This window comes from Hyla sarda, chromosome 6, assembly GCF_029499605.1.
Source record: "Hyla sarda isolate aHylSar1 chromosome 6, aHylSar1.hap1, whole genome shotgun sequence".
NCBI lineage: Eukaryota > Metazoa > Chordata > Amphibia > Anura > Hylidae > Hyla > Hyla sarda.
The window spans coordinates 45,846,554-45,872,368 of NC_079194.1; the positions used below are offsets into that span (position 1 = coordinate 45,846,554).

Below are 25,815 nucleotides of genomic sequence, written 5' to 3' on the forward strand. Positions count from 1 at the left end.
CCCTTTTATTGAAATCTTGTAGTGCCAGCCCTACCATGGGACCCAATGGGACCATTGGTCTCAGGCAGCACTTTTATCATAGTATGATACGACTAAATCTAGTTTTTGCATCAATGCAAATGTATTTAAAAATGTTTAACAAATGATGCTTAGATTTGAGAAGGTTTCCTCACATGATTTCAGGTGACATTTCCCAAATAATGATATGCAACAAAAATTCACAAATTTTCAGAAATTGTTTTAGTTTTCAAAAATATTTTTAGTAACATATAATGCAGGTATTTGCCCAATATAACTTAAAATGAACTGAATGCATTAAATGTTTAATCTCATCAATCCAAAACAATAAAGACCACAGCTGGGACAGATGGTCATGAGGAGTCATTTCTTTTCATCTGACCACACCACTTCATAGTCACTGTATGTGCTTCTCAGTTTTTCTGCTGTAACAGAGTGATCTGCTTTCCCATATCCCTAAAAGAGAAAACACATAACTTCAGTATAGTGAGTATATAGATTGTACACAGGCATTAGTCCACATACGACAGTTTAGGTTCAACAGTATTTTAGGCCACAACAGGGGTTGTACAATGAAAACTTGTGGGTCACACTCTGAGGATTGTGCTGCCTTGCTTCTAACGTAAGTAAATTGGGTCGCACTGTGATCTAAATATGGCAGCGACCATGAACAGACACTGCAAGAAATCCATCCCAGGTGGGTTTCTCGAAGCTGTTGGGTCATGGTTACTCCCATCCCTTTTTCTTCCCACCTGTTTACGAGAGGATATGGAGATAGAGACTGAGCACGTGTGACCATCAGCAATAAACACATAGGGGGAGATTTATCACAGGCCTTGTTAGGAATGAAAGAAGCGATCTGATTGGTTGCTATGGGCAACTGGTCAACGTTGCCTGTCCACAGGTTTTGATAAATCTCCCCCATAAGGTGGACTCTCTAAATAGGAATTAACCCCTTAAGGACAAGGACAATTTTCATTTTTGCAATTTCGTTTTTTCCTCCTCCCCTTCTAAAAATCATAACACTTTCAATTTTTCACATACAGAGCCATATAAAAGGGCTTTATTTTATTTTTTTAAACACCTTTCTATTTGGATTTTCATAATAAATTCTATAGACCATGTAAGCCAGGACATTACCCTGACATGGAAACATGCTAAACAAAATATACAAAGCCCCATAGAGTCAAGGACACCAGCCAAAGGCCCGTGTCCCAAATGCCTATAGGAATAATAGAACAAAAAACATCCCCCCAACCGAAGGTATCAAATACAATGTAGTAGAAAATAGCAAAGAGAAAACATGTCTACAGAAGAGACAACTGCGGTAACAGAAAGGAAAAAACGCAGCATGGTTCCACCAGCCTCCATCGTCCAAAAGCCCCTCCAGGCCCACCTGTAGTAAACCTACGGAGTAGGTGCAGTCCCTGAAGAGATATCCAGCCTACCTAGAGAACCCGCGAAAGACCTCATCAGGTACCATGTAGTCTCCCTAAAAGGTCTCACGATCTTCAGTATTTCCTCGTCAGATAAAAATGTTACCATAAAAGTCCTCCATTTAAAAAAAAAAAAAAAAAAAAAAGATTTAGCCGATTTTTCCTTCATACGACCCTAATATATAAGGTCAATAAAAAGATACCTCTTGATTTGTAGACAAACTTCAGATATTGCGGGTGTAGAAGATTGTAACCAGTGAGACAACAAGCATCGTTTCGTTACCAGGATAATTAGATTAAGTACTACCAATTCAGTACCGCAAAGAGGTCAGACCAAAACCGATCCAAGAATGGGCAGGTAACCAGCCCATGGAGCAGGTGTGTTCTGTGTTGCCCACACTTAGGGCACTCCTCTATGTGGTCTGGATGTGCAGGCATGCGGGGAAAGATTAAACCATAAACGGCATGATGGATAATCCGAAATTGCGTTTCCCTCCATGACTCATTACAGACCGCTTGGCGAACCTTCATCCAACCCTCCAGAATAGGAAGAGTTAAGTCAGCCCTACCTAGTTTCCCTTCCCAATATTTGAACAAAGACGTCTGCATCCCAGTTACATTTTTCTTATTAAGATGTCTGTATAGCCCTGACAGGGAGAGATAGCTAATGTCAGAGGAGAGGAAAGCATCAAAGGTTGTCTGTGCATGCTCTCTCGTAAGGTCACGAGGGCAAGGTCTCAGAAAGGCCATGATCTGACCATAAGGGAGAGCATGCTCCAGGTCCAAGCCATACTGGGTCGAGAATTCCGAGAAGGTTAAATACCTCGGCTCAGTAGGGCTAAGGAGATGTTGAAACCGAAGTATCCCAGCAGCCCGCCACAATCGGAACATGCTATTCTCTCTGCCCATAGGGAATTCTGGAAGGGACCATAATGACAAACGTTTACTAACCGAGAATGATAACCTCATTGCAGCTCTACCCATCTTCCATGCTGCTACAGTATCCCTAACTACGCACAAACCCCTTATAGGACCCAGGATAGCCTCAAATTTAGTATGTAGGAGGGCCAGTAAAGACCAGGGACTCATCACTTTCGCTTCCAGTGCCATATTAGAGTAAGAGTCACTGCCCCTAATCCAGTCATTACAGTGTCGATAAAGGCAAGTTATAATGAGTTACGTCAGGAAAATTCAGTCCCCCCTTCTCTCGAGGGAGTATAAGCTTACGTAGAGCTATACAAAGGCATTTGCTGGCCCAAATAAATTTGGTGAAAGCCGCAGTGAGCAAAGCTAAACCGCTCCTAGGCAGCAAGATAGGGATTTTCTGGAGAGGGTATAATAGTTTGGAAAAGGTGATCATCTTAAGGAGATGACAGTGAGCCAGAAGAGGAAGCAGTAATGTAGTCCACCAATTAAAGGATTACTCTAGTGCAGAGTATTCCTGCTCCGTCCTACCCGGGCTGCAAAATAAATGAAAATGAACCATCACTCACCTCCCTGGGTTCCAGCGGAGCGCCACTACAGCTGATCGGTCCTCCGGTCCATCTCCTTCATACTTCCGGGTGTAACGAAGCGTCACATGGCCCTTAGCTTATCGCCGGCCGCCGCGATGTTCTGCCTCGGCCGGCGATAGGCTGAGCGCCATGTGACGCTTTGTTACACCCGGAAGTATGAAGGAGATGGACCGGAGGACCGATCAGCTGTAATGGCGCTCCGCGGGAACCCAGGGAGGTGAGTGATGGTTCATTTTCATTTATTTTGCAGCCCGGGCAGGACAGAGCAGGAGTACTCTGCACTAGAGTACTCCTTTAAGCTCCATCACTAATTATGGATAAGTGGAGGAGAATTTAAAGAATAAATAGATCTAGCCGAACGACCCACCCATATACCTAGATATTTCAATGAGGATCTAGTTAGGGAGATAGGTAAATCAGAGGATACCACCCCACCCCCCGCCTGCAGGGATAAGTCTAAGAGTACACTTTTGTCCACGTTGACCCTATATCCCAATGCTATCCCATAGTCTGCCAGTAAGTCAAACACCAACCCGAGGTCTCTAGTAGGATTGGCCAAGAACATAAGTAGGTCATCCGCAAACAGGGCATGGAAAACCACCCTCCACCCACCAATATCCCTTTGAATAAAGTGGTAGAGGAAAGGACAACTGTCAGGGGTTCTATAGGTAAATTAAACAATAAAAGGTGATAATAGGACATCCCGGTCGCGAGCCCTTTAGGGGTGAAAATTGGGACGACAGGAATCCCATCGTTTATAAACGAGCTACCAGAGTCATACAAGGAAGAAATATACTGTAGGAAGGGGCCCGTGAAACCCATGGATTAGAGCACCCTGCACAACCAGGACCATCGCACATTGTGGAATGCCTTCTCGGCATTGACAGACAGGAGGCACAGAGGGGTGTAACATAATCTCCTCCAGAATTGTGATGACCCTACGGAGATTAGCCACAGTAGAACAGCCATTCACAAATCCCATCTGCAAGGGAGAGATAAGCCGGAGTAAGAGGGCCGCCAAGCGGTACACCAATATTTTAGACACCAGCTTAAGGTCCACATTTATCAACAAAATAGGATGATAACCATCCGGGGAAAGGTGATCTTTGCCAGGTTTCGGCAGAACTTTAATGTAAGCTGTGTTCATGGAAGAGGAGATAGGGCTCCCTTGCAGGTAGGAGTTAAAGAGAGCCAACAACGGAAGGGCAAGCTCCATTTGGAGGACCTTATAGAAATCTCCCAAAAAGCCATCCAGACCCAGAGCCTTATTAACAGCCAATCGTTTGATAGCTTCACCAAGTTCCTCCCCCGTGATCGGTGCATTCAAAGCCGCCCGCTCCTCCTCAGTGAGAGGCAAGGTGAGCTGATGCTATCCAATCACGGGAGGAGGAGCCCCCAGTTCCTCCCTCCATATACAACGCCTGAAAGTAAGAATGGAGCACCTCAATAATCACCTTAGGATTTCTCTGCATGTTCCCAGAAACATCTTTCAGAACTGGTATTTTGGTCAGGGGACTGACGCCCTTAGCAAACCTGGCTAGCAAACGACCTGGTTTATTGCCATGGCAAAATAAAGTAACTTCGAACTGAGACCAAGCTAGGTTGTCACGTCGCTCCACCCAGGACTCAGTCAGCTTTTGCAACAGACCAGGCTATCTTGGTAGCGTCTGAGGGCAACAAAGTAAAAGTTGTATAAGGCTGACGCAGAGATTGACCCAATATTGCTATTTGGTGGGAGATTTTCCGTTTCAAAGCAGTGGTATAGCCCATCATTTTACCTCTCAGCACCACCTCAGTGGCCTCCCAGAACAATTGCGGAGTGGAAGCATGTTCACAGTCTGCTCATATTAATGCCACCACCCTTTTAAGAGCAATTGGAACTGCTCATCCATAGCTAATCCTAAGAGGAATCTTCACACAAAATCCGACTCCCTCGGAATTAGATCAGTAAGGTGAAGCAGAAACGGTGAATGGTCAGAAATAACTAATTCCTCCAAACTGGCCTGTTGCACCTGGGGAGCAGGGCAGGATTAATGAAACCATAGTCCAACCTCAACCATGAAGCATGAACATGGGAATAATGACTGAAGTCCCTTGCCTCAGGATGCAACACACGCCAGACATCTAAGAGACCAGTCTGAGTCAGCCACTGAACTAATCTGCCGTCCTGTCGTCTGCGTAACAAGGGGCCTCCCCCGGCGCTTCTACGATCCTCATCAGTATGCATGACCGTATTAAAGTCCCCAGGCACTACTGGGTTACACCTCTAACTAGACTGAACCTTCACCGCCATGAAGACAGAAACGATCCATCATCTACATTCGGACCGTATACATTAAATATCACTATATCTGCAGAAGCAGTTTTCAGATGTATGCTACACAGACTCCCTTCTGCGTCTCTGGGTATTGTTAGGATATCATTAACAAATGATTTATGAAATAAGAATTATATCCCTGCCTTCTGAGCCACGGAAGGGGACCCTTAAACTCTACCCACCCACCAGTTCCTCACACCGTGAAAATCCGCCTCCTCTAAATGTGTTTCTTGCAAGAGCACTATATCAGGGTACAAGCACTTCAAATGGCATAGAACCATGCTGTGTTTGTTAGGGGAATGTAGCCCTTAAATGGTAACTCTCATTAAAATAAATTTTTGCTATTGTACTCCTTATGGTAAATAAAAAATATTTCTAATATACTTTGTTTAAAAACAAAATAGTTTTGTATGTTTTATTTGTGCTTAAAAAAGCTCAAGAGTACATTTTCTCCCATCTTATACACAGACTTAGGACCGAGGTCCAAACACAGAAAGTGCAGCCTGGAGTGCTGAGGGGGGGGGGGGGTCCAGCCTCCTCTTAAACTTAACTGCCATATGCTGTTGGTTGGACATCCCCCCCCTAGGCACTCCAGGCTGCAGAGTATATTAGAAATCTTGTTTTATTTACCATAAAAAATTTGTTTTAATGAAAGTGCCCATTTAACATTCCACGAGACTAACCGCATGTTCGGGCATAAACCCCAGGTAATAAAACAGTAGATAAACAAAAAATAAAAATCAATAATGGCCATGCGCTGAAGAAGAACCCTCCCCCTCCAACAACTAGAAGGGCAACCAAAAACCACCCAGTAAAGAAAATAGGCCAGACACAGAGACCTCCCACCCTCACTCGGGTCACAATTGCCTTAGGGACCTCAAAATATCCCATGCCTACAACGTAATTCCATCAACTGAAGCTCCCCCCTGCCCTACGGCCATCCCTCGACCCTACCCCCCAGAGATTGTGGAGAGAAAACCCCCTGGTGAGATCTACCCACCCCCCATATGGACAGGAGAAGTCCAAGACCATCGACCGTAAGGTACTGTGAGAAAGATAACCTGGGTATGTATTACATAGTTACATAGTTACATAGTTAGTACGGTCGAAAAAAGACATATGTCCATCAAGTTCAACCAGGGAATTAAGGGGTAGGGGTAAGAACAAAGAATGGTATAAACTTTTTTCCCCCCCCTCTGCTACCCCTCCCCCTGTGTAAATATACGCTATTTCTACCTATCACCCTCCCCCCGCCACCCCCAGTACATAAAACAAAATATGAGCACTCAGTCCACCACAACTACCTCCAAAGTCCCAAAAGTAACCTGGCTTTGATATCGATGGTCTATGGATGAATCGGGTAAGTCATTGTAGAGTAGGGGATTCGCAGGAACATCCAGGCGGGATACAGCAGTCCACTAACCCAGCCGACCTTCCTGTGGCGATCAGTAGACAAGCACCCACAAAGAAGACTGTCAGTGAATCCTCTTTTCCCTAGGTGAGGCGCACCATACAGCCTCTGAAGCTGCTTCCGCGGATCGGCAAGTCCCAATCGTGTCGTCGGGGTAGAAGTTCCGTAACACTGCTGGATATAGTAGGGCAAAGTGGATCCCCTTTTCATGGAAGGAGGTGCACAACGGGGCAAAAAGCTTACATTTGCGGATAACTTCTGCCAAAAAATCTCCAAATATGAGAAGCCAGTATCCTTCAAATAGTAAGTCCTCCCGCCTTTAGCGGAATGTCCTGAGAACCTTGTCGATGAAGTCAAGTTATTTCACGATCACCTATGCTGCAGGCCAAGAGTACTTCTGTCCCCGGTGCCGCTCCTCAAATCAGGGCCTAAACGGTGGGCCTATTCAACTTTGCAGGGCCTAGGTAAACCCAGTTCTCTGGGAAGTAGCACTTCCCAAAAATGTACAGACTCCAGGAGCCCCACTATGCAATTACTTCGACGGGACCTGTTTTCCATGACAAGGTCGGGGACGGCACTCCGATTCTAGGAACACGATGCGGGAGTCAGTTTTGTCTGATGTTTCTTCCACATGGCATACACTCTCCTCTATTTCAGTTATGCAGGCGCCATGCTGTGAAACAGTTTGCTGCATGTTTTGCCAGGTCTCCTGGATGTGGAGACCACATCCGCCTTCACCTCAGCAGCGAGGTGAGCATAGTCCATGTTTTGCTGGTCTCTGCAATCCAGTCTCTGTGGAGCCGCGATCCGAAATAAATAGGGAGGTAGCGCGGGTAGAGGCCAGAGACTCCGCCATCTTGGATCTGCTGCCCGTTCTCCCTGAGCAGGAACCGGTCCATGCTGGAACCCGCACTCCCACTCACTCCTCGGGGGGACAGTGGACCACCGTAATGCGGGTAGAGAAGGCCGGGTAACAGGCGTGGGCAGGGAGCTCTTCACCGCACGTCCTTATCGTATGGCACCGGAAACGGAAGTGTAGGGTTTGTTTTTTGTGTCACCAATTGTACTTTGTAATGACATCAATCATTTCATAATAAAATCTATGGCACAACAAAAAAAACAACACTATTTGTAGGGTGAAATTGAAAAAAAACTTTTGGGGGCTTCCTTTTCTAAACAGTGCACTTTTTGGTAAAAAAAAGACACCTTATCTTTATTTTGTAGGTCCAAACGAACACAAGGAAACTTAATTCATGTAAACCGTGAAACCATGGTGGTCCCGATCAGCTCTCCTGAATGGTTTTTATTTTAGATGCCACGATCAACTTTGATCTTGGCATTTAATAGGTTAATGCCAGGCATCACCGAAGGGTCCACCCAGCTATGACGTGGTGTCAGCTTTTTCTCTTCAGTATATATTAGCATTTCTATGGAGAAGCTGGTTCTACAGGGGTGCTACCTATATCAGTGTTCCCTAACCTCTCACTCTCCATCTGTTGTAAAACGACAACTCCTATCATGCTCTAACACCCTTCATATTAGAGTTCTCCAACACGGAACTCTCAAAAGGCTACACAACTACAACTCCCATCAAGCCTAATAGCCTGTATGTTCGTGTTTCCCAATGTGTATTTCTCCTAATGCCCCAAAATACAACTCCCATCATGCCCTGACAGCCAACATATCAGTGTCCTCCCAAAACTACAACTCCAGATTGCCTTGACAGACTATATAATAGCTTCCCAACAAGTTTTGTCTCAAACTGCTACAAAACTACAACTCCCATTATGCTCAGATAGTCTATATATCAGCGTTCCCCAACCTGCTACTTTCCAGCTGTTACAAAACTACAACTCCCATCATGACCTGATGGTTTGTATATCAGAGTTCCCCAACACTGAGCTCTCCAACTGCAACTAAACTACAACTCCCATTATTTCCTGCAGGCTTGTATATCAGAGTATGATTAGTTGCTGCACCAGACCCATTTGCCCAATCCAGCAGAGGGTGCCTTCATGTGATCCCCTGTAGTGGGCCGCAAAATGGACATTTTTGTTTTATTTATCCTGTTAACCGAAAACATAAATCGAAAACTAATAGATTAAAGGGGTACTCTGGTGCTCAGAGTTTGCAACAATCTGCTCCGAACGCTTGAGCCGGGAGCTCGTGACCTCATAGCACCGCCCCCTCATGACGTCACGCCCGCCCCCTCACTGCAAGTCTATGGGAGGGGGCGTGATGGCTGTCACGCTCCCTCCAATAGACTTGCATTGAGGGGGCGGGATGTCACGAGCTCCCGACACTGGCTCCAGCGTTCGGAACAGTTTGTTCCAAACGCTGAGCAGCGGAGTACCCCTTTAAGAAAATAATTGCAAGTTGCAGTCCTAATGGCTAGACATACTGTACGTACAGTGGATTCACCAAATACTCTGATTTTCTTGTCCTTGCTGTTGTGTTCTATCTTCCCTCCTCCGAGGCATTTACATTTAAGGCCCAATGCTTGAATTTCTGGATCCAGTTTTTCAAATATATGATCTGTTATAAAAGAATGCAGAAAACTTGTTAAAAATCATGAAAAATACAGAACAGAATGGCAATATAAGAATCAAATTACCCCCAAAATGTCCTTATTTTTATGTAATATAAAAATCTAATTATAATGTCCCACCATCTTTATTGTTATCGCTCACTGGTGACGTGAGATTTTTTGAATATGTAATGACAAAACACTTTATAAAGTAAGATTTACCATAGGATAATTTATCATTATCAGAAAATTCACAATTTTTAACCACCAAGGGCCCTTGTGCACAGGCAAAAGGTTGCACAATGACCGACTCCAATCTTGTTGCTCGGCGCTCATTTAATAAGCCTTCGTGCGGATCAACCAGTTGCGAGCTGGATCACATGATCGAGTGCTGGACAGTTTGTGCGGCCCTTTAATTTCAGCACTGATGGCCGCTCATCCCTTCTTTGTACAGGGTAACGTGCGGCCAATAACAAATTAAATGGCAGCACAGAAGATGCTGATGAGTGTTTTCTCATTAGTCAGCTGAGCCCTTTTACATGGGACAATTGGGGGGGGGGGGAATTGTGAAAACCTGTGTAGAGGAAACGTGGTGCAGTTGCCCATAGCAACCAATCGTATGAGTACGTATCGTCAGCTGGTTCGTTCCCACAACAGGACCTACTCATGTCCTACATATTCCCTGTGCTGCCAAACACGGTTAAGGAGATTGGGATCGCTCCAGAAGTGCTGAGATCTAAATCACGCCCGTTACAGCAGTATTAACCCCTGAAGGACGACGGGTTTTCTCATTTTTTTGCACTTTTGTTTTTTCCTCCTCACCTCCTAATAATCATAACACTTTCAATTTTGCATCTACAGACCCATATAAGGGCTTGTATTTTTGCGCCACCAATTTTACTTTGTAATATCATCAATCATTTCACCAAAAAATCTAAGGCGAAACCAGAAAAAAAATATCTGTGGGGCAAAATTGAGAAAAAACACACCATTTTGTAACTGTTGGGGGGCTTTCAATTCTACGCAGTGCACTTTTTGGAAAAAATTAAACCTTATCTTTATTCTGTAGGTCCATAAAGTCACAAGGATACCTAATTTATATAGGTTTTATTTTACTACTTAAAAACAATTATAATTACATGCACCAAAATTAGTATGTTTAAAATGGTCTTCTGACCCCTATAACTTTTGTATTTTTCCGCATACAGGGATGCATGAGGGCTCATTTTTTGCATCGTGGTCTGTAGTTTTTGATTGCTTTTTATACATTTTTTTAGGGTATACAAAGTGACCAAAAATACGCAATTTTGGACTTTGGAATATTTTTTCACGTGTACACCATAAACTGTGCGGTTTAATTAACATTATATTTTTATAGTTCAGACATTTCCACATGCGGCGGTACCACATATGTTCGTGTTTATTTTTGTTTGCATATTTTTTATAAATTTTTTTTATTGGGAAAAGGGAGGTGATTCAAACTTTTATTAGGGAAGGGGATAATTCACAAATTTTTTTTTACACTATTTTATAGTCCCTATAGGGGACTATTAGGCTAGGTTCACACTACGGAATTTCCGACCTGCAATTCCGCTTTGAAATTGCAGGCAGAAATTCCGCTTACTAAAATGTAAAGTATTATTCTGCATTACGATTAATCCTACACCTCTTCTCTGCAATATCATACCAATTCTATATATTACCTCTAAGTATGCATTATTTTATTATGTTAGCATATAGAACTTTTTGATGTAATATGCAACATAACATATTTGTACTTGTGCATTTGTGCATTTTTGTAATATTTTCTTGTTAAGCTTGTTTGATGTTTTCACAACGTTCGAGCTATTGAGGGTTAATGGACCTTTGTTCCGTTGGCCAGTCAAGCTGCACCTGTGAAACACCATATAAAAAGGTGGTTGATCTCCACCCAACTATCTGTTTGACAAAGGGTCACGTGACCCGAAACGCGTCACATCCTATCCGGAGTGCCGGTATGTGTACTATCCTGTTACCTGTGTATACCTCATGAATAAATCTGAAGACCGTGCGCTGGCTCTTGCTTTCTTTCTTCACTAAAATGTAAAGTGTAGTGAATGGGTTTCCGTTCACAAATTCACACTTCGAAATTTGTGAAGCAGAATTTGTGAACGGAAAATACGCTTTAAAATTTCCGCCTGAAGAATGGCGCTGTTCATACTCGCGGAACACATTGCAGTCTATTGGAGACTGCAGTGTCCGCACGGTCCTAGCGCCGACTGATTCAGCCGGCGCTGGCCACACTCTGAATCTCCGGGAGGAAATTTTCTGCCCGGAGATTCCGCAGTGTGAACCTAGCCTTACATGCAATCTTCTGATTGCATACACTGTTCAATGCTATGCCACAGCATAGCATTATTCAGTGTTATCGGTGCTCGATTGCTCCAATCTGCTGAGACTGCCTGAGCAACCTAGCAATGATTGGACGGCGAGGAGGCAGGTAAGGGCCCTCCCGCCGTCTTCTAAGCTGATTGGGACACTGTGGTTTGACCGCAATGATCCTGATCAGCTCCCCTGAGCTGCCTGGATACATTTTATTCTATTTTTGACAACACGATCAAAGTTGATTACGGCGTCTAAGGGGTTAATGCCAGACATCACTGCAATCGGTGATGTCTGATATCAGCCACGGGTTGCTGATAGCTGTTGGGACCACCCAGCTATGACACGGTGTCAGCCCGTGACCCCGTGTCATAGAAGGGGAGCGGGACAAGGGCGTACAAGCTCTTCGTTCGTAAGGAATTAAAGGAACTCTGTCATCAGTATCACCCACACTAACCTGTCATATACAGGCTTGTAGAGCAGGTGATACTGATCAAAATGATACTTAATGCCGTTCCGTCGTTATTCCTCCTTTTTGGGATATGCAAATGAGGTCCTTGGGGCATGGGCGAATGTTGGGAACTCCGACATCATCTTTGCTGGGAGACGATCTCAGCCATACAGTAGTACGGCCGCGTGAGCAAGGAGGGCGATTATGCATATGGAAAAAATTTAATAAATGCCCCTTTCCCAAAAATACACATACATAATAGATATTGCCATGTTTGTAATGACTTGCACAGTAAAACAACGTTGTTAATTTATCCAACCCAGTGAACACCATTAAAAGAAAAAAAAAAACAATTGCTAATTTTGGTGTAAAAAAGTGTAATAAAAATGATCAAAAGGTAGCATATATTGCAAAAATGGTACCAATAAAAAGTATGGCTCGTCTCACAAAAAAATGGGAAAAAAGGATGTTTTGAAAAGAAAAAATATATAACCCAAAACTTTATAAATTGGGTTTCTCCATAATCGTACCGACCCACAGAATAAGACCCCTTTCAAACTATAAAATTAATCCGTTTTAAAGCTCTGTTCAACATTCCATAATAAAAACCCTTAAAATCGGCCGTTGAAAGGCCGTTACAAAATCCCATTATAGTCTATGGGATTTTTACATTATCCGTTTTAACCTGTTATTAATAACGGACATTATTTTGTGACAGGAAAAAGTAACAGGACAAATAGTGCATTAAACGGATCTTTAAAACGGATTGATTTATAGTGTGAAAGGGGCCTAAAGAGATCATCCTCTCAGAAGCATTCCAAACTTATTATAATTTTAAGAGACACACGTCAGATTAGAAAAATGGGACTTGGTCAAAGGAGAAGTCTCATCCTAAACATTACTATAACTCAGCCAAATGGTTCTCCCATAGAGATATATGGAGTGGTTTCAACGCACCGCTCTTGGGAGAGACGGGGCTCCGTATAGCAGATTGTGTGTGTGTGTGGGGACACCTCTCCATTCCATTCGTACGGGTGGTCGTCGTTCGCCGACCACGAGGCGACGGACGTTTTTGGGACCCGAGGAAAAATCAGCAGTGTTCGGTACAAATCCTATGAAACTAAAAACGGACCCTTTATCTACCAAACACCGCTGGAAGCTGCCGCCCGCCTTCTATTTCGTCATGTATATGTTTCAATGTGTTTTCTTGTTGTGTTCTGGGATGGCGATTGTCTCTGTCCTGGGAGATAATTGGATTTCTTCCCAGTTGTCTGGGGGATAGAGAGGAGGGCGGTATGGGTAAAGTGGGAAGGGCTTATGTTGAAGCCACTGCGATTGGCTACTGTCCACTATGTTTTACAGTCTTCCATCAGGTCCCCTAGGGGAGTGTCCACCTGGTGGAGACCTTCATAAATACCGGGCAGGTAGCCCCATTAAAGTCATTCCTGTTTGACCCTCAAGTCAGAGCTGGTCTCGTTTGTGAAGGGAATTACTATTGGGACAGCGCTTTCGTTATTTGTTATTTCGGGAGTTGGACGGTCGGCTGGAACCAACCTGCGTTCCTGGAGAAGGGGATCATTCCAAGCGGCAGCTTCCTCTACCTGTCAGGGAGTGTCGTAACATCCAGTACTTAACAACTTATCCCCTATCCCACAGGATAAGGGATAAATGTAAGGTCATGAGGGGTCGGACAGCTGGGAACCCCATGATTTTTTTTTTTAGAGCCAGGCAAGTGCTCTCTATCACCCAAAGTGCAAGAAAAAGTGCAAACGTGTCACACTAAAAAAGTGCACAAAGGATGCGGTCTATCGTTAAGCCCTTCTCCAACAGGAGAGAGGCCCCCAACAAACCTACCCTTCATCTCCGGGCCAAAAGGCACCTGCAAGGATTCAGGTTCGATGCCCCTTTTCGCCAAAGCTACTAAGGGGCCGAAAATGCTCCTGGCTTCAACCTAGGCGTTAACCAAGGTATCAGCCAAGGAGCCGTATACTGATGGCATCTTGACCAAAGCCAAGATGCCCAGGGGTTGCAGGGAGATGCGGAACCTAACGGCCACACACACCTCCCCTAGACCGCCAGGAGGGACACCCAGAAGGGCTACCGCATCCTGACAATCCTGTGTACAAAAACAGACACATAAAAGTGGCACAGTGACAAAACACAAAAAAGTAAATAAGTGGATAAGTGCAGATATACTGCCCGGTCATCCAGCCGGATCTATAAAAATTTCCCTGATCTTAGCCAGAAGGCCGGGATACCAAGGGTGAGTGCCAAAGGTGAAGAGTAATGGTGTAGTGCTCCAACTCAGTGAGTTATAACACCCAGTGAGTTTTGGCGCCCTAGCCCCCCCCCCATGGAGTGATGGTCAACATGCCCCCTCCATTCATCTCTATGGGAGAGATGGCCATACAAGAGCGCTGGACTCCTGTAACTCTGACTCTCCCATAGAAATGCATGGAAGTGGCCACTCAGCATGGGGAGAGATATTCTGCTGGGACCCCTGTGATTAAATCAGCATTTCTCGAACAGGGTTCCTCCAGCTGCTGCAAAACTACAACTCCCAGCCTTCGGCTGTCCGGGCATGCTGGGAGTTGTAGTTTTGCAGCAGCTGGGGGCACCCTGCTTGGAAAACACTGGATTAGACTTATCTCCTATGCTGTGAATACATTGTAAAGTACCGGAATTCCCCTATAAAAAGGTAAAAACTGGCAGCGTCCTTAAAGGGTTAATAAATCTCCGTCACTGAATATGCAAACCCAATCTGTGAAGTGGGCGGAGCCGCTGTGCCCTTTGTTTGTGGGCGTTCCCCGGGGCGGGGATAATGGTGGTCACGTGTGGATCAGCTGCATGCTATCACACACGGGTCGGTAGGTGGCGCTGTATAAGCAGCTCTGCAGTGATAGTGACGCACTCCGCTCGCAGGAGCCGCTTACTGTGATATTCGGCGCTCTTTGTTCCCCGCACGATATCCCGGTACCGCTCTGGCTCCGAGCTCACCCGGACCAGAATATACTTGAACACCCCCTCAGGGTCTATTACGACCTCAGGCACAGAGTCTAGGTCGGCCATGATGACACCTGGTGGCGGGAGAGGCGGTGCTTGAGTGATCACGTGAGCAGAGCTATTCCTAGCAGCGCCTTATAAAGCCGCGGCCAGAGCTAGAACTGCAACGCTTGCGGTTTATTGAGTGTGTACAGCGCCAAAACCTCCACCCACAGCGACGCGGGTTGGTGGCTGATGTGGGGGTTGGATTTGGCGCCACAAACGTTCAGTTCTCGCGAGATCTCCTCTACACATGCGAGAGCTCGGATGGACGCGCCAAACTTGGAGTCTTGTCGCTGACGGGTTCCTATCGTTCTGCAGGTCGTCATGTCGCAGGCGGGTCTGCTGGAGGAGATGAGCGGATGGAGCCGGGAGATGTGTCAGAGGGAGCTGCCGGCCGCGCTGCCTAAACTCCTCATATCCTGCCCGTAGTGATCCCGGGATGGGCACCTAAAGGGAGGGGGAGGGGGGAATTGTCAAGCTCTGTTACCCATAGCAACTAACCAACCAACCAGAGGCGGCATTATTATAGTGCTGTGGTAAAACGAAAGCCGCGCTGTGATTGGTTGCTATGGGCAACAGTTTCATAATTAAACAAGCTGCCCCCATAAGGCTGGGTTCACACCACGTTTTTGCAATACGGTTCTGTTTTTAATAAGGTTTATCAGGTTTTTAATAAAAAAAAAAAAAAAAAAAAAAAACGGATTCCTCAAAACCTGACTAAACTGTCAAAACGTGTGTACAAATTTTAATCTCTATACGGTTTGGTTTAAATAATGATGTCCGGTTGCATCCGTATTTTAAGATAAAAAAAAAAAACTGTACGTTAATTTTTCACTCCATTACTAATAAAGTTACACTTGTTTGATTGAAAGTGCAAGAAAAAAAACTACAAAGTCAAAAACTGGAAGGTGAAAACCGGATGGAACCGTACGTACATACGGTTCTGTATGTTTCCCATTGACTCTCATGTTACAAAAAAACTAAACAATACGTTTCAATACGTGTTTTCACGCGGACCAAAAATCGGGGTAGGCTACAGTTTTGGGTACGGGAAAAAAACTGCCAAAACCGTACAGGATGCAAAACGATCACAACTGGATACATTGTTTGGCATACGGTTTTCAATACGGTTCCGTACGGTTTTCAGATTGAAAACGTATACGTGAACTGTATTCCAAAAAACGTGTGAACCCAGCCTAACAACCAATCAGAGCGCAGCTTTCCTTTCTTAAACTGTTTTGGTGAAATGAAAGATGTACTGAAATTGGTTGCTGTGGGCAACACTTAGGTTTCTTTTAGATCATATTCACATGGCATATAGCCGCGCAGTTATTGGCGCAGAAATTACGGACCCTCGCTTATTACGTCATTACCATAATTTTAGTTGGAAAAAGTCAGGAAAAATGCTGTGCACTATTTTTAACAACAGCGCGCACAGTTTGCCAATTTTTCCTTATCAGAGTTACTTTCAAAACGTTTCATCCTGGTTTTGGCAAATTTTTAGGCCATGATCTTTCAATAGCAAAGTTAAAGGGGTACTCCCATGGAAAAATGTTTTTTTTAAATCAACTGGTGCCAGAATGTTAAACAGATTGGTAAATTACTTCTATTAAATCTTAATCCTTCCAGTACTTTTTAGGGGCTATATGCTACAGAGGAAATGCTTTTCTTTTTGGATTTCTCTGATATCACGACCACAGTTCTCTCTGCTGACATCTCTGTCCATTTTAGGAACTGTCCAGAGCAGCATATGTTTGCTATGGGATTTTCTCCTGCTCTGAACAGTTCCTAAAATGGACAGCAGAGGTCAGCAGAGAGCACTGTGCTAGTGACAATAGAGAAATCCAAAAAGAAAAGCATTTCCTCTGTAGTATACAGCCCCTAAAAAGTACTGGAAGGATTAAGATTTTTTAACCCCTTAAGGACTCAGGGTTTTTCCGTTTTTGCACTTTCGTTTTTTCCTCCTTACCTTTTAAAAATCATAACCCTTTCAATTTTCCACCAAATCCATATTATGGCTTATTTTTTGCTTCGCCAATTCTACTTTGCAGTGACATTAGTCATTTTACCCAAAAATGCACGGCGAAACGGAAGAAAAAATCATTCTGCGACAAAATCGAAAAAAAAACGCCATTTTGTAACTTTTGGGGGCTTCCGTTTCTACGCAGTGCATATTTCGGTAAAAATTACACCTTATCATTATTCTGTAGGTCCATACGGTTAAAATGATACCCTACTTATATAGGTTTGGTTTTGTCGCACTTCTGGAAAAAATCATAACTCCATGCAGGAAAATTTATACGTTTAAAAATGTCATCTTCTGACCCCTATAACTTTTTTATTTTTCCACGTACAGGGCGGTATGAGGACAAATTTTTTGCGCCGTGATCTGAAGTTTTTATCGGTATGATTTTTGTTTTGATCGGACTTTTTGATCACTTTTTATTCATTTTTTTAATGGTATAAAAAGTGACCAAAATACACTTTTTTTGACTTTGGAATTTTTTTGCGCGTACGCCATTGACCATGCGGTTTAATTAATGATATATTTTTATAGTTCGGACATTTACGCACGCGGCCACATATGTTTATTTATTTTTTTTACACTGTTTTATTTTTTTATGCGAAAAGGGGGGTGATTCAAACTTTTATTAGGGAAGGGGTTAAATGACCTTTATTAACACTTTTTTTTTACATTTTTTTGCAGTGTTATAGGTCCCATAGGGACCTATAACACTGCACACACTGATCTCCTATGCTGATCACTGGCGTGTATTAACACGCCTGTGATCAGCATTATCGGCGCTTGACTGCTCCTGCCTGGATCTCAGGCACGGAGCAGTCATTCGTCGATCAGACACCGAGGAGGCAGGTAAGGGCCCTCCCGGTGTCCGGTCAGCTGTTCGGGACGCCGCGATTTCACCGCGGCGGTCCCGAACAGCCCGACTGAGCAGCCGGGTCACTTTCAGTTTCACTTTAAATGCGGCGGTCAGCTTCTAAAGGGTTAATACCGCCGCATTTAAAGGGTTAATACCGCACATCGCCGCAATCGGCGATGTGTGGTATTAGCTGCGGGTCCCGGCCGTTGATGTGCGCCGGGACCGACGCGATATGATGCAGGATCGCGGCGCGATCCCGCTTCATATCGCGGGAGCCGGCGCAGGACATAAATATACGTCCTGCGTCGTTAAGGGGTTAATAGAAGTAATTTACAAATCTTTTTAACTTTCTGGCACCAGTTGATTTAAAAAGAAAAAGTTTTCCACGTTTTTAGACAATAGCGCTGTGTCTGTCTGTAGCCTAAATCTGCAGCAGTGAGGTGTATTGACCATTACTGGTGTACTGCGAAATGTACCCTTTGCTTCATTTACCAGGATAGCACTCCCATGTTTATGTCACACTGCTCAATAAGCCCACATTATCAAGATTGTATACACAGGTGCTGCTTTTTTACCCCTCCAACCAGGGTGCCTCCAGATGCTGCAAAACTACAACTCCCAGCATGCCCGGACAGCCTTTGGCTGTCTGGGCATGCTGGGAGTTGTAGTTTTTCAGCATCTGGAGGCACCCTGGTTGGGAAACACTGCTGTATGGAATAGCACAGAAGACTATTATGCACTTTTATTTGATACAAAGACTGTCCAAGCGTGAAGGAAATTGTAATTTTGCAACAGCTGCAGAGCCACAGTTTGGAGAATATTGTATTAGAGCCCCTGGGTAATGGATGCCACTAATTGTCTTTGATAAACCACATAATTCCACTTTAGTCAGATTCCAGCAGTTTATCCCTCTGCATGCTGCGATGAATAGTAATCGCAGCGTGCAGAAAGTGAACTGACAGGTTCTGCACCTGTCCGGAATCTGATGGGCACCTTCACAATACAATTGTGATGTGCCAATTGGTTACCATGGCAGCTGAAAGCCTCTGTGCCCGCAGTAGATAGCTTTTGGGCTATGTTCACAAGGGCAATGTCTGCAACACATTTACCGTCAACATTCATTGTACACTACAAATGTACATTGGTCCCTCAACATACGATGGTAATCCGTTCCAAACCGAACATCATTTGTTGAAACCATTGTATGTTGAGGGATCCGTGCAATGTAAAGTATAGGACAGTGGTCTACAACCTGCGGACCTCCAGATGTTGCAAAACTACAACACCCAGCATGCTGGGAGTTGTAGTTTTGCAACGTGTCCCCAACGTGTTACCAACGTGTCCCTGCCGCTCTGGACCATCACCGCTGCCCTGGATGTCGCCCTCCATCGCTGTTGCCGCGTCCCCGGGGTGTCCCCGACGCTCCGGCAAGGCCTCTGCTTCCCCCGACGTCCTCGCTTTCCGCCGCCGCCATCACGTCGTTACGCACGCCTCTCCTATTGGATGACGGGACGGCGTGCGCAGCGACGTGATGACGATGCAGGGGATCCTGAAGAGGATGCGCCGGAGCCCCGAGGACAGGTAAGTGATCGTCAGCGGACCACACGGGGCACTGTAAACGGCTATCCGGTGCCAGCTGAAGCAGTCTGCGCTGCCGGATAGCCGTTTATGCGATGGCCCCGACATACAAAAGCATCGTATGTTGATGCTGCCTTCAACATGCGATGGCCTCTGAGAGGCCATCATATGTTGAAATGATCGTATATCGGGGCCATCGTAGGTCAGGGGGTCACTGTAAACGCATCCTCAGACATCTCATGATGTATGCTGCCGTACATTGTTTACCTTAACAGTTAATACTCAATGTTTCAGAGCTCTGATGACTGGAAGGAAGAAATACGTAAGTAAAGTTTTACTTTTAAAATATTGCAGATATATAATTTTGTTTCCTTTTTGTAAATTTGTTTCCCCCCTCTTTCAGGGTTGTTCAAAATTGTTACAGAGATGTTTCTGCCTCATATCACTGTTGTGGACTTGGAACAAGACGTATTCTTACAGCTTCTACCAAGGGTAACTAAACCAGAGGGCTGCCTATCTGAATACATGTGAAATAGATGTCTGTTCTCAGATTAGCTTCTGTTGTTTTGGTGGCAAATATAGAGCACTACTTACAGGTGGCTGTGATGTGGCTAGCGGCTTGCACTTCATGATCATTAAAGGGGTACTCCACCGCAAACATCTTATCCCCTATGTAAAGGATAGAGGATAAGATGTTTGATCACGAGGGGTCCCACCAATGGGGACCTCTGTGATCTCCGGCGCGGCACCCGTCCTCCGGCGCACAGAGTGAACTCCGCTGAGTGACTGGCGATGCTGCTGCCACGCTCCCCCCCCCCAATTCACTTTTATGGGAGGAGGCGTGATGGCTACGTCATAGCCACCATGCCTCCTCCAATTGACATGAATAGAGGGGGTGTGGCGTGACATCACGAACGCAGAAGCTGTTCTGCTGCTGCAAACCCCTGCGTTCCTGATGCTGCCGGCACGGAGATCGGCCCCAGTGGCAGGACCGCGATCTAACATCTTATCCCCTTATCCTTTAGATAGGGGATAAGGTGTTTGGGACCTGTTAATTTAATACATTTTGCTGAGAAACCTTAGATCACTGTGCATGTTGTGGATGTGCGACCATGTCTGTTTTTTCCACTACTTGAATTCAGCGCAATATGCTGACCTGACAGAACTACTTGGCGCGGGTGTTGGTGCATATTGTGGTAATGTAGGAGGAAAATATTATGGTCTGATTTTATGCTTCAGGCACAGGACCGTGTAGGTTTGTGATTCCCAACCAGTGTGCTTCCAGCTGTTGCTAAATTACCACTCGGGGCATACTTAAAGTTGTACTTGTGCAACAGCTGAAGGCACACTTGAGGGTAGGATTGTGGAGGGTAAAAAAGTTGTTGTCATGCCAAAAGAAAGGAGATGGTGATCGAAGGGTTAGAAATGGTGAGTTGGTTAAGTCAGAGCTAACCCAGTGATCTCAAACTGTGGCCCTCCAGATGTTGCAAAACTTCAACTACCAGCATGCCCAGACAGCCATTTGAGACTGCTGAGCTATTTGATCAAGCTGCCAACTGAGAGAGGCAAGAAAAGGCGATGATCCAGCAATGATAAAGGGTAACTATTATATTGTTGCAGCAACAGGATACTCATTCAAACTCCCTGCAACTCCATAGCCTGCTGATAAATTGAGTGGTCTACAGAAATGCCAGAAGTCTCATGCAAGTCTATGGGACTTCTGGCAATTCCATAGACTGCCTGTTTTAGCAGCAGGCTAGAGAGTTGTGAGGAGCCTAAATGTGTGTTCTGCTGCCGCAACGACTTTAAAAAATGAACAACATAGATGCTGTCTGGAGAAGAATAAATAATTGTAACACAAAGGAAATAGTGAGTCTAAAAGGGGCCTTGCCGAACCAAACATATTGGCAGGAAATGTTGAACATCCGGTGTGTGAAGGTGTCCTGACTTTACCCTGCTGGCAGATGTTGGGGGGTAAAAAGGATGAGGAGCTGAATTCCATAATTCCTGAATTCACAGTGTACTGTATAAGAATCACTTAAATGCTGTTGATAATTCCTATAATAATCATTTCCTTTTGTAAGGATGTTTTTTTTTCTCTCTCCTAAGGCTGTGAAGCATTTTCACAACTTGGTATTTGAAATCTCAAGTCAGGCGTCCCAATTATCAAGTCAAAACACTGAACTAAAGAACACGTTACGAAATATTCTCCAGGTATGTTACCCGCTTATCACTGCCTTTGTCGGCATATCTGATCTTGATTTTTGTCTCCAAAAATAAATTATAATGGCAGGGTCACATGTGTTGTATTAGGCTTTTTTTCTGCATCTGATTTTGCTACCCATTGACTTCAGAGGGTAGGAAAATATGCAGCAGCAAAATATGGCACGTGTGAGCTGCCCTAACAGAAGAAAAATTCCAATGAGTAAGAACGATCGTGAAAAACTGATTGAAAATGACAATCATAGGAGTACCAGTAGCCATAGTGGCACAGCAATATGCAAGAAAAAACACATGATCAGGAGCTTTGAAATTGCTGAGAAATCTACAATAAAATCTGCACGGATTTAACTGCAGCTTTCTGTGGATTTGCTGTGGAAATCCAGAATTAGAAAAACAAAATGAGTTTCTTCACAAACTAGCGCTGCACCTATTAGAAGGTTGTGAGTGGTATTGCAGCTCAGTTTCATTGAAGTGAATGGAGCCAAGTTGCAATGCCACACATAGAAATCGCAGAATGTGTGCAGCTCACACCTAAAATAAACAAGGTAAAACTGGATGATCAGCAATACCCAAAGGTGCAATTTCTATGTGCTACAATAAAACAAAACTCCAGTCCTCAATGTAAAATATTTTTATGATATAAATATCAGAAATGAAGAAAGTCCCTGTACACGGTAGATAGCTTTTGACTGTTTAATTAAGCTATCAGCTTAGTATTACTGCACGTGTTGCGGCTCCACCTGAGCCTTTCTCAACAGCTACGTGCACCGGGAACAAGCCGCAGTGCCGATTGCTTCTTCTTTCATTCATAAATATCAGAAAGACTGTGCTTTAGGTATATAATGTACCTATTTTATATTGTAATGTGTTTCAATAAATAGGTGCATTATATACCTGAAACACAGTCTTTCTGATATTTTCATTATAATATTTTTAAATTTTTTTTTAAAATAAAATGTAGCAGATGTCAATACGCACTAGTTTATTCATTTAACCTGGTGATATTCTTAAGGACTGGAATTTTGGTTTATTGTAGCAATGCCACACACAACCTGAGGACCAGGTGCATTGCTGTTTTTGGAAGAAACTAGCTCTGTTATTCTATTCCTGGATATCCCCTCTAAGTGACCTGGAAATGGAGTAGAAGAGAAGGCGCGATATTACCTTAGCAAACCTTACAATCAAGTGACGGAGACATGTGTCATTTGCACTTGTGACATAAATGTTGCGCCTCTGGCTAATAAAATATCAATGTGTTTTTTTTTCTATTGAGAATTAGACTGAGCACAAGTAAACAACAACTCCATCTTCAAGCAGGCATGTAGAAACCATAGACTTTATTATTTCCAATTTGTTCTGTGCAGTTGAGCACGCGGGAAGAGATCTGGAGACTCTGGTCTGGCCACAGAAAACTAATGTTGAATACAAGATGGAGAATAGGGAAAGGGTTTTTGTGCCAGGAATTGATGTTATTCCTCTCAGCTCCTTCAGAATGATTATAAATTTAGGGGAAAAAATCTCTCATGGTAGTCCTAGATAATACTATAAATATGTAATGCCCAAACTTTGGCATGGCTGATATTTAATTAGATAATGCTCATTACCATTTGAAAATATATTCCTCTTTCCATAGATTTCTAAAAGAGGCTGTTTCCCTCCCACGGGACGTTAGTCTATCCATTCTACCAAACTCTTACCATTGGTATCTCCCAGGCATCTCAGGTGTTAACATATAAATATGGCTACCTCAAAGTACAAAGGAGTTTCTCAGTTTTTTATATTTGGTTGACTTCCTGATAATAGCCTAGTTTGCTAACATTTTCATGTCTACCTATTGATGCTCATTCTTGTAGTTTCTGGGATAGAACATATTCTTTAAAAAAAAAGGTAACCTTGTTCCATCCAAAGTGTCAATTACTTTCTTGAATCTTTTGACCTTGACCTGACACATAATGTTTATAGGTGAAGAAATGAAGGTTTATGTGAGATAAAATGTTTTTGGTTTAATTTTAATTTGTTTTTGTTTCTTATAAATGCAGGATATGACTCAGTGGATAGAAGCGTTAACAACTTGTGTGCGCTATGTCTGTTCCATCGAGGAACCAGTGACCTTCGAAAATATTCAGTCTCTTCCTTCATCTGTGCTGCAGGTTCTTATAGTAGTTTTCACCCACTGCAAGGTGAGCTGCGTGCATGAAACAATGAGCTATAATTCTTTGATTTTCATTTAAAGTGATTGTCTGGGGTGATACAATAATCTCCATGGGGGGTGAAAATATAAACAAGCCATTCTTAACCCCTTAATTTTGCACCTACAGACCCATATAAGGGCTTGTTTTTTGCGTCACCAATTGTACTTTGTAAAGACATTACTCATTTTATGACATAATCTGCGGCAAAACAAAAAACATTTTATTTGTGGCGTGAAATGAACAAACAAAAAAAACACTATTTCTCGGTTTTCATTGAGGGACACCTTACTGATGGGTATATGCTTTTGCCACTAGGAGGTGCTGACAATAGGAAAAAAAAGTTGTCTCCTCCCTGGCAGGATATACCCGCCCACCTGCAGTGAAATAGTCAGTTTTAGCTAGTGTCCGCAGGAGGCAAGACACAGGTCTGGGAGCTCTCCAGACCTAGTCTTTTTTTATTATTTTCTAGTAAGGGCTTTTTAGTTAGGTTCTTTACTCCCTTTTGTTTCCTCTTTTCAGGTTGGGAGTTCAGGAGCATGGCGCTACCTGTTCCCCCATATGCGGCTAAGGGGCACGGGACATGAAGCATGCGCCATTAACCCCTTCCCGCCAATGGCCAGCGCCTGGGGTTGCACCTAGGGTCCGGGTTCCTCCATCTTCCCTGCTTGTCTTGCTGTCTCAGCCTGACGTGATGCAGGTGACTTAAAAGCTGGCTGAAGTATAAGTAGACAGGTGAGTATATTCCCCCCTCCTTTCTCTTACAGTGGATCCTTTATTGGAAGATCATGTTGGGGCTCCCTTAGGTCCCCTGGGGGGGGCGGGGGTCTGTGTTTTATGCATACTAGGTCCTGGGGAGGACAGCTGCCGGCATTTTGCAGCGGCTCCCTCCACAGGAGTTCTTTGCTCGCTCACCTCTGAACAGCCTTGCTGTTCTTGTTTCTGCCGGTTATGAATTTCTCTGCTGGGGGTCTGCTCAGCCGGCAGGAGTCCAGAGCCCTGGCGGCACATGGATTCAACGCATAAGCCGGGAGATGAGACAGCTCCTCCTCTCTTGCTCGCACGCTGCTGGAGGTTCCAGCTCCGCCCTCCTTCCCCGTTGCGGGGGTCGGCGTGGGCAAAAGCACCTTGGCTCCCGAGGCAGCAGCCTGGCGGGAGCTCGATGTCCGGCCCGCTATTGTCCCCTGCCGGAGCAGCGGCTTAGCAGGCACTTATAGTCACTGCCCCAGGGGCTTACTGTCTGCCGGTTATAATTTCTGCGAGCAGCACTTTGCAGGGTCCCCTGCGCCCAATGTTCCCTTCCAGGATTTTGTGGCATCATATTTTAATGAATTTTAATTGCAGCCTTGACCGGCCTTATCTGTTCTAATCCGGCATTGTTGCTCACTGTCATGGAGCATATGTAAACCGCCGTGGTGGGTTGTTACCAGGGATTCAAGTTCCCTTGGAACCTACCAGGAGTCATATTCTAGCAATCTGTTCTCTTCTACCACTGAGTGCCATACAATGAACAAGCTCTTTTGCATTCCTGGCAGATGCTCAGGTTTCTTTTAAGATTCCTCATCTGTCAGGTCTGCGGGCCATCCATCCTGGGGGTGTTCTTGGCATGTGATGTTATGGGATTCCCTTCTCCTCAGGCTATCGCATCAGCAGCTAGTGCTACGGATCCCCTCATCCAGCGCACGGTCCTCAAGGGAATATTCCTGCATGGGCATGGATTAGACCGGATATTATTATGCCAGACAGTTGTCATTTCACTGCTGCTGTGTCCGCAGCTGACACTCTAGTACCCCACTGCTGGTGCGAGGTGTCGGAAGGAGTGTCCTGTAGTATACGTTGGACCCATACCAGTAAATCACACAGTGG

The 25,815-nt window shown here is 44.5% G+C and overlaps 2 protein-coding genes across 3 annotated transcripts in view; one reads left to right on the forward strand and one right to left on the reverse strand.

The window, feature by feature from the left end:
- Positions 1-217: 217 nt before the first annotated feature.
- Positions 218-15,341, reverse strand: LOC130275527 (14 kDa phosphohistidine phosphatase-like). The gene is made up of 3 exons (XM_056523587.1): positions 14,969-15,341; positions 9,107-9,231; positions 218-474 (listed from the first exon to the last, which is right to left on the reverse strand). Exons 1-3 carry the CDS (start codon positions 15,102-15,104, stop codon positions 382-384), a joined length of 354 nt encoding a protein of 117 aa, XP_056379562.1. The 5' UTR covers positions 15,105-15,341; the 3' UTR covers positions 218-381.
- Positions 15,010-25,815, forward strand: part of FIRRM (FIGNL1 interacting regulator of recombination and mitosis) — a 105,928-nt gene continuing 95,122 nt past the window's right edge. The window contains exons 1-6 of one of the 2 annotated variants that reach the window (XM_056523585.1): positions 15,010-15,146; positions 15,399-15,493; positions 19,819-19,859; positions 19,941-20,029; positions 21,647-21,751; positions 23,800-23,940. In XM_056523585.1, the coding sequence (XP_056379560.1) occupies positions 15,405-15,493; positions 19,819-19,859; positions 19,941-20,029; positions 21,647-21,751; positions 23,800-23,940 (465 nt within the window). In that variant the 5' untranslated portion in view covers positions 15,010-15,146; positions 15,399-15,404. The remainder of the gene's footprint in view (positions 15,147-15,398; positions 15,494-19,818; positions 19,860-19,940; positions 20,030-21,646; positions 21,752-23,799; positions 23,941-25,815) is intronic. The other variant, XM_056523586.1, reaches the window with a different exon arrangement.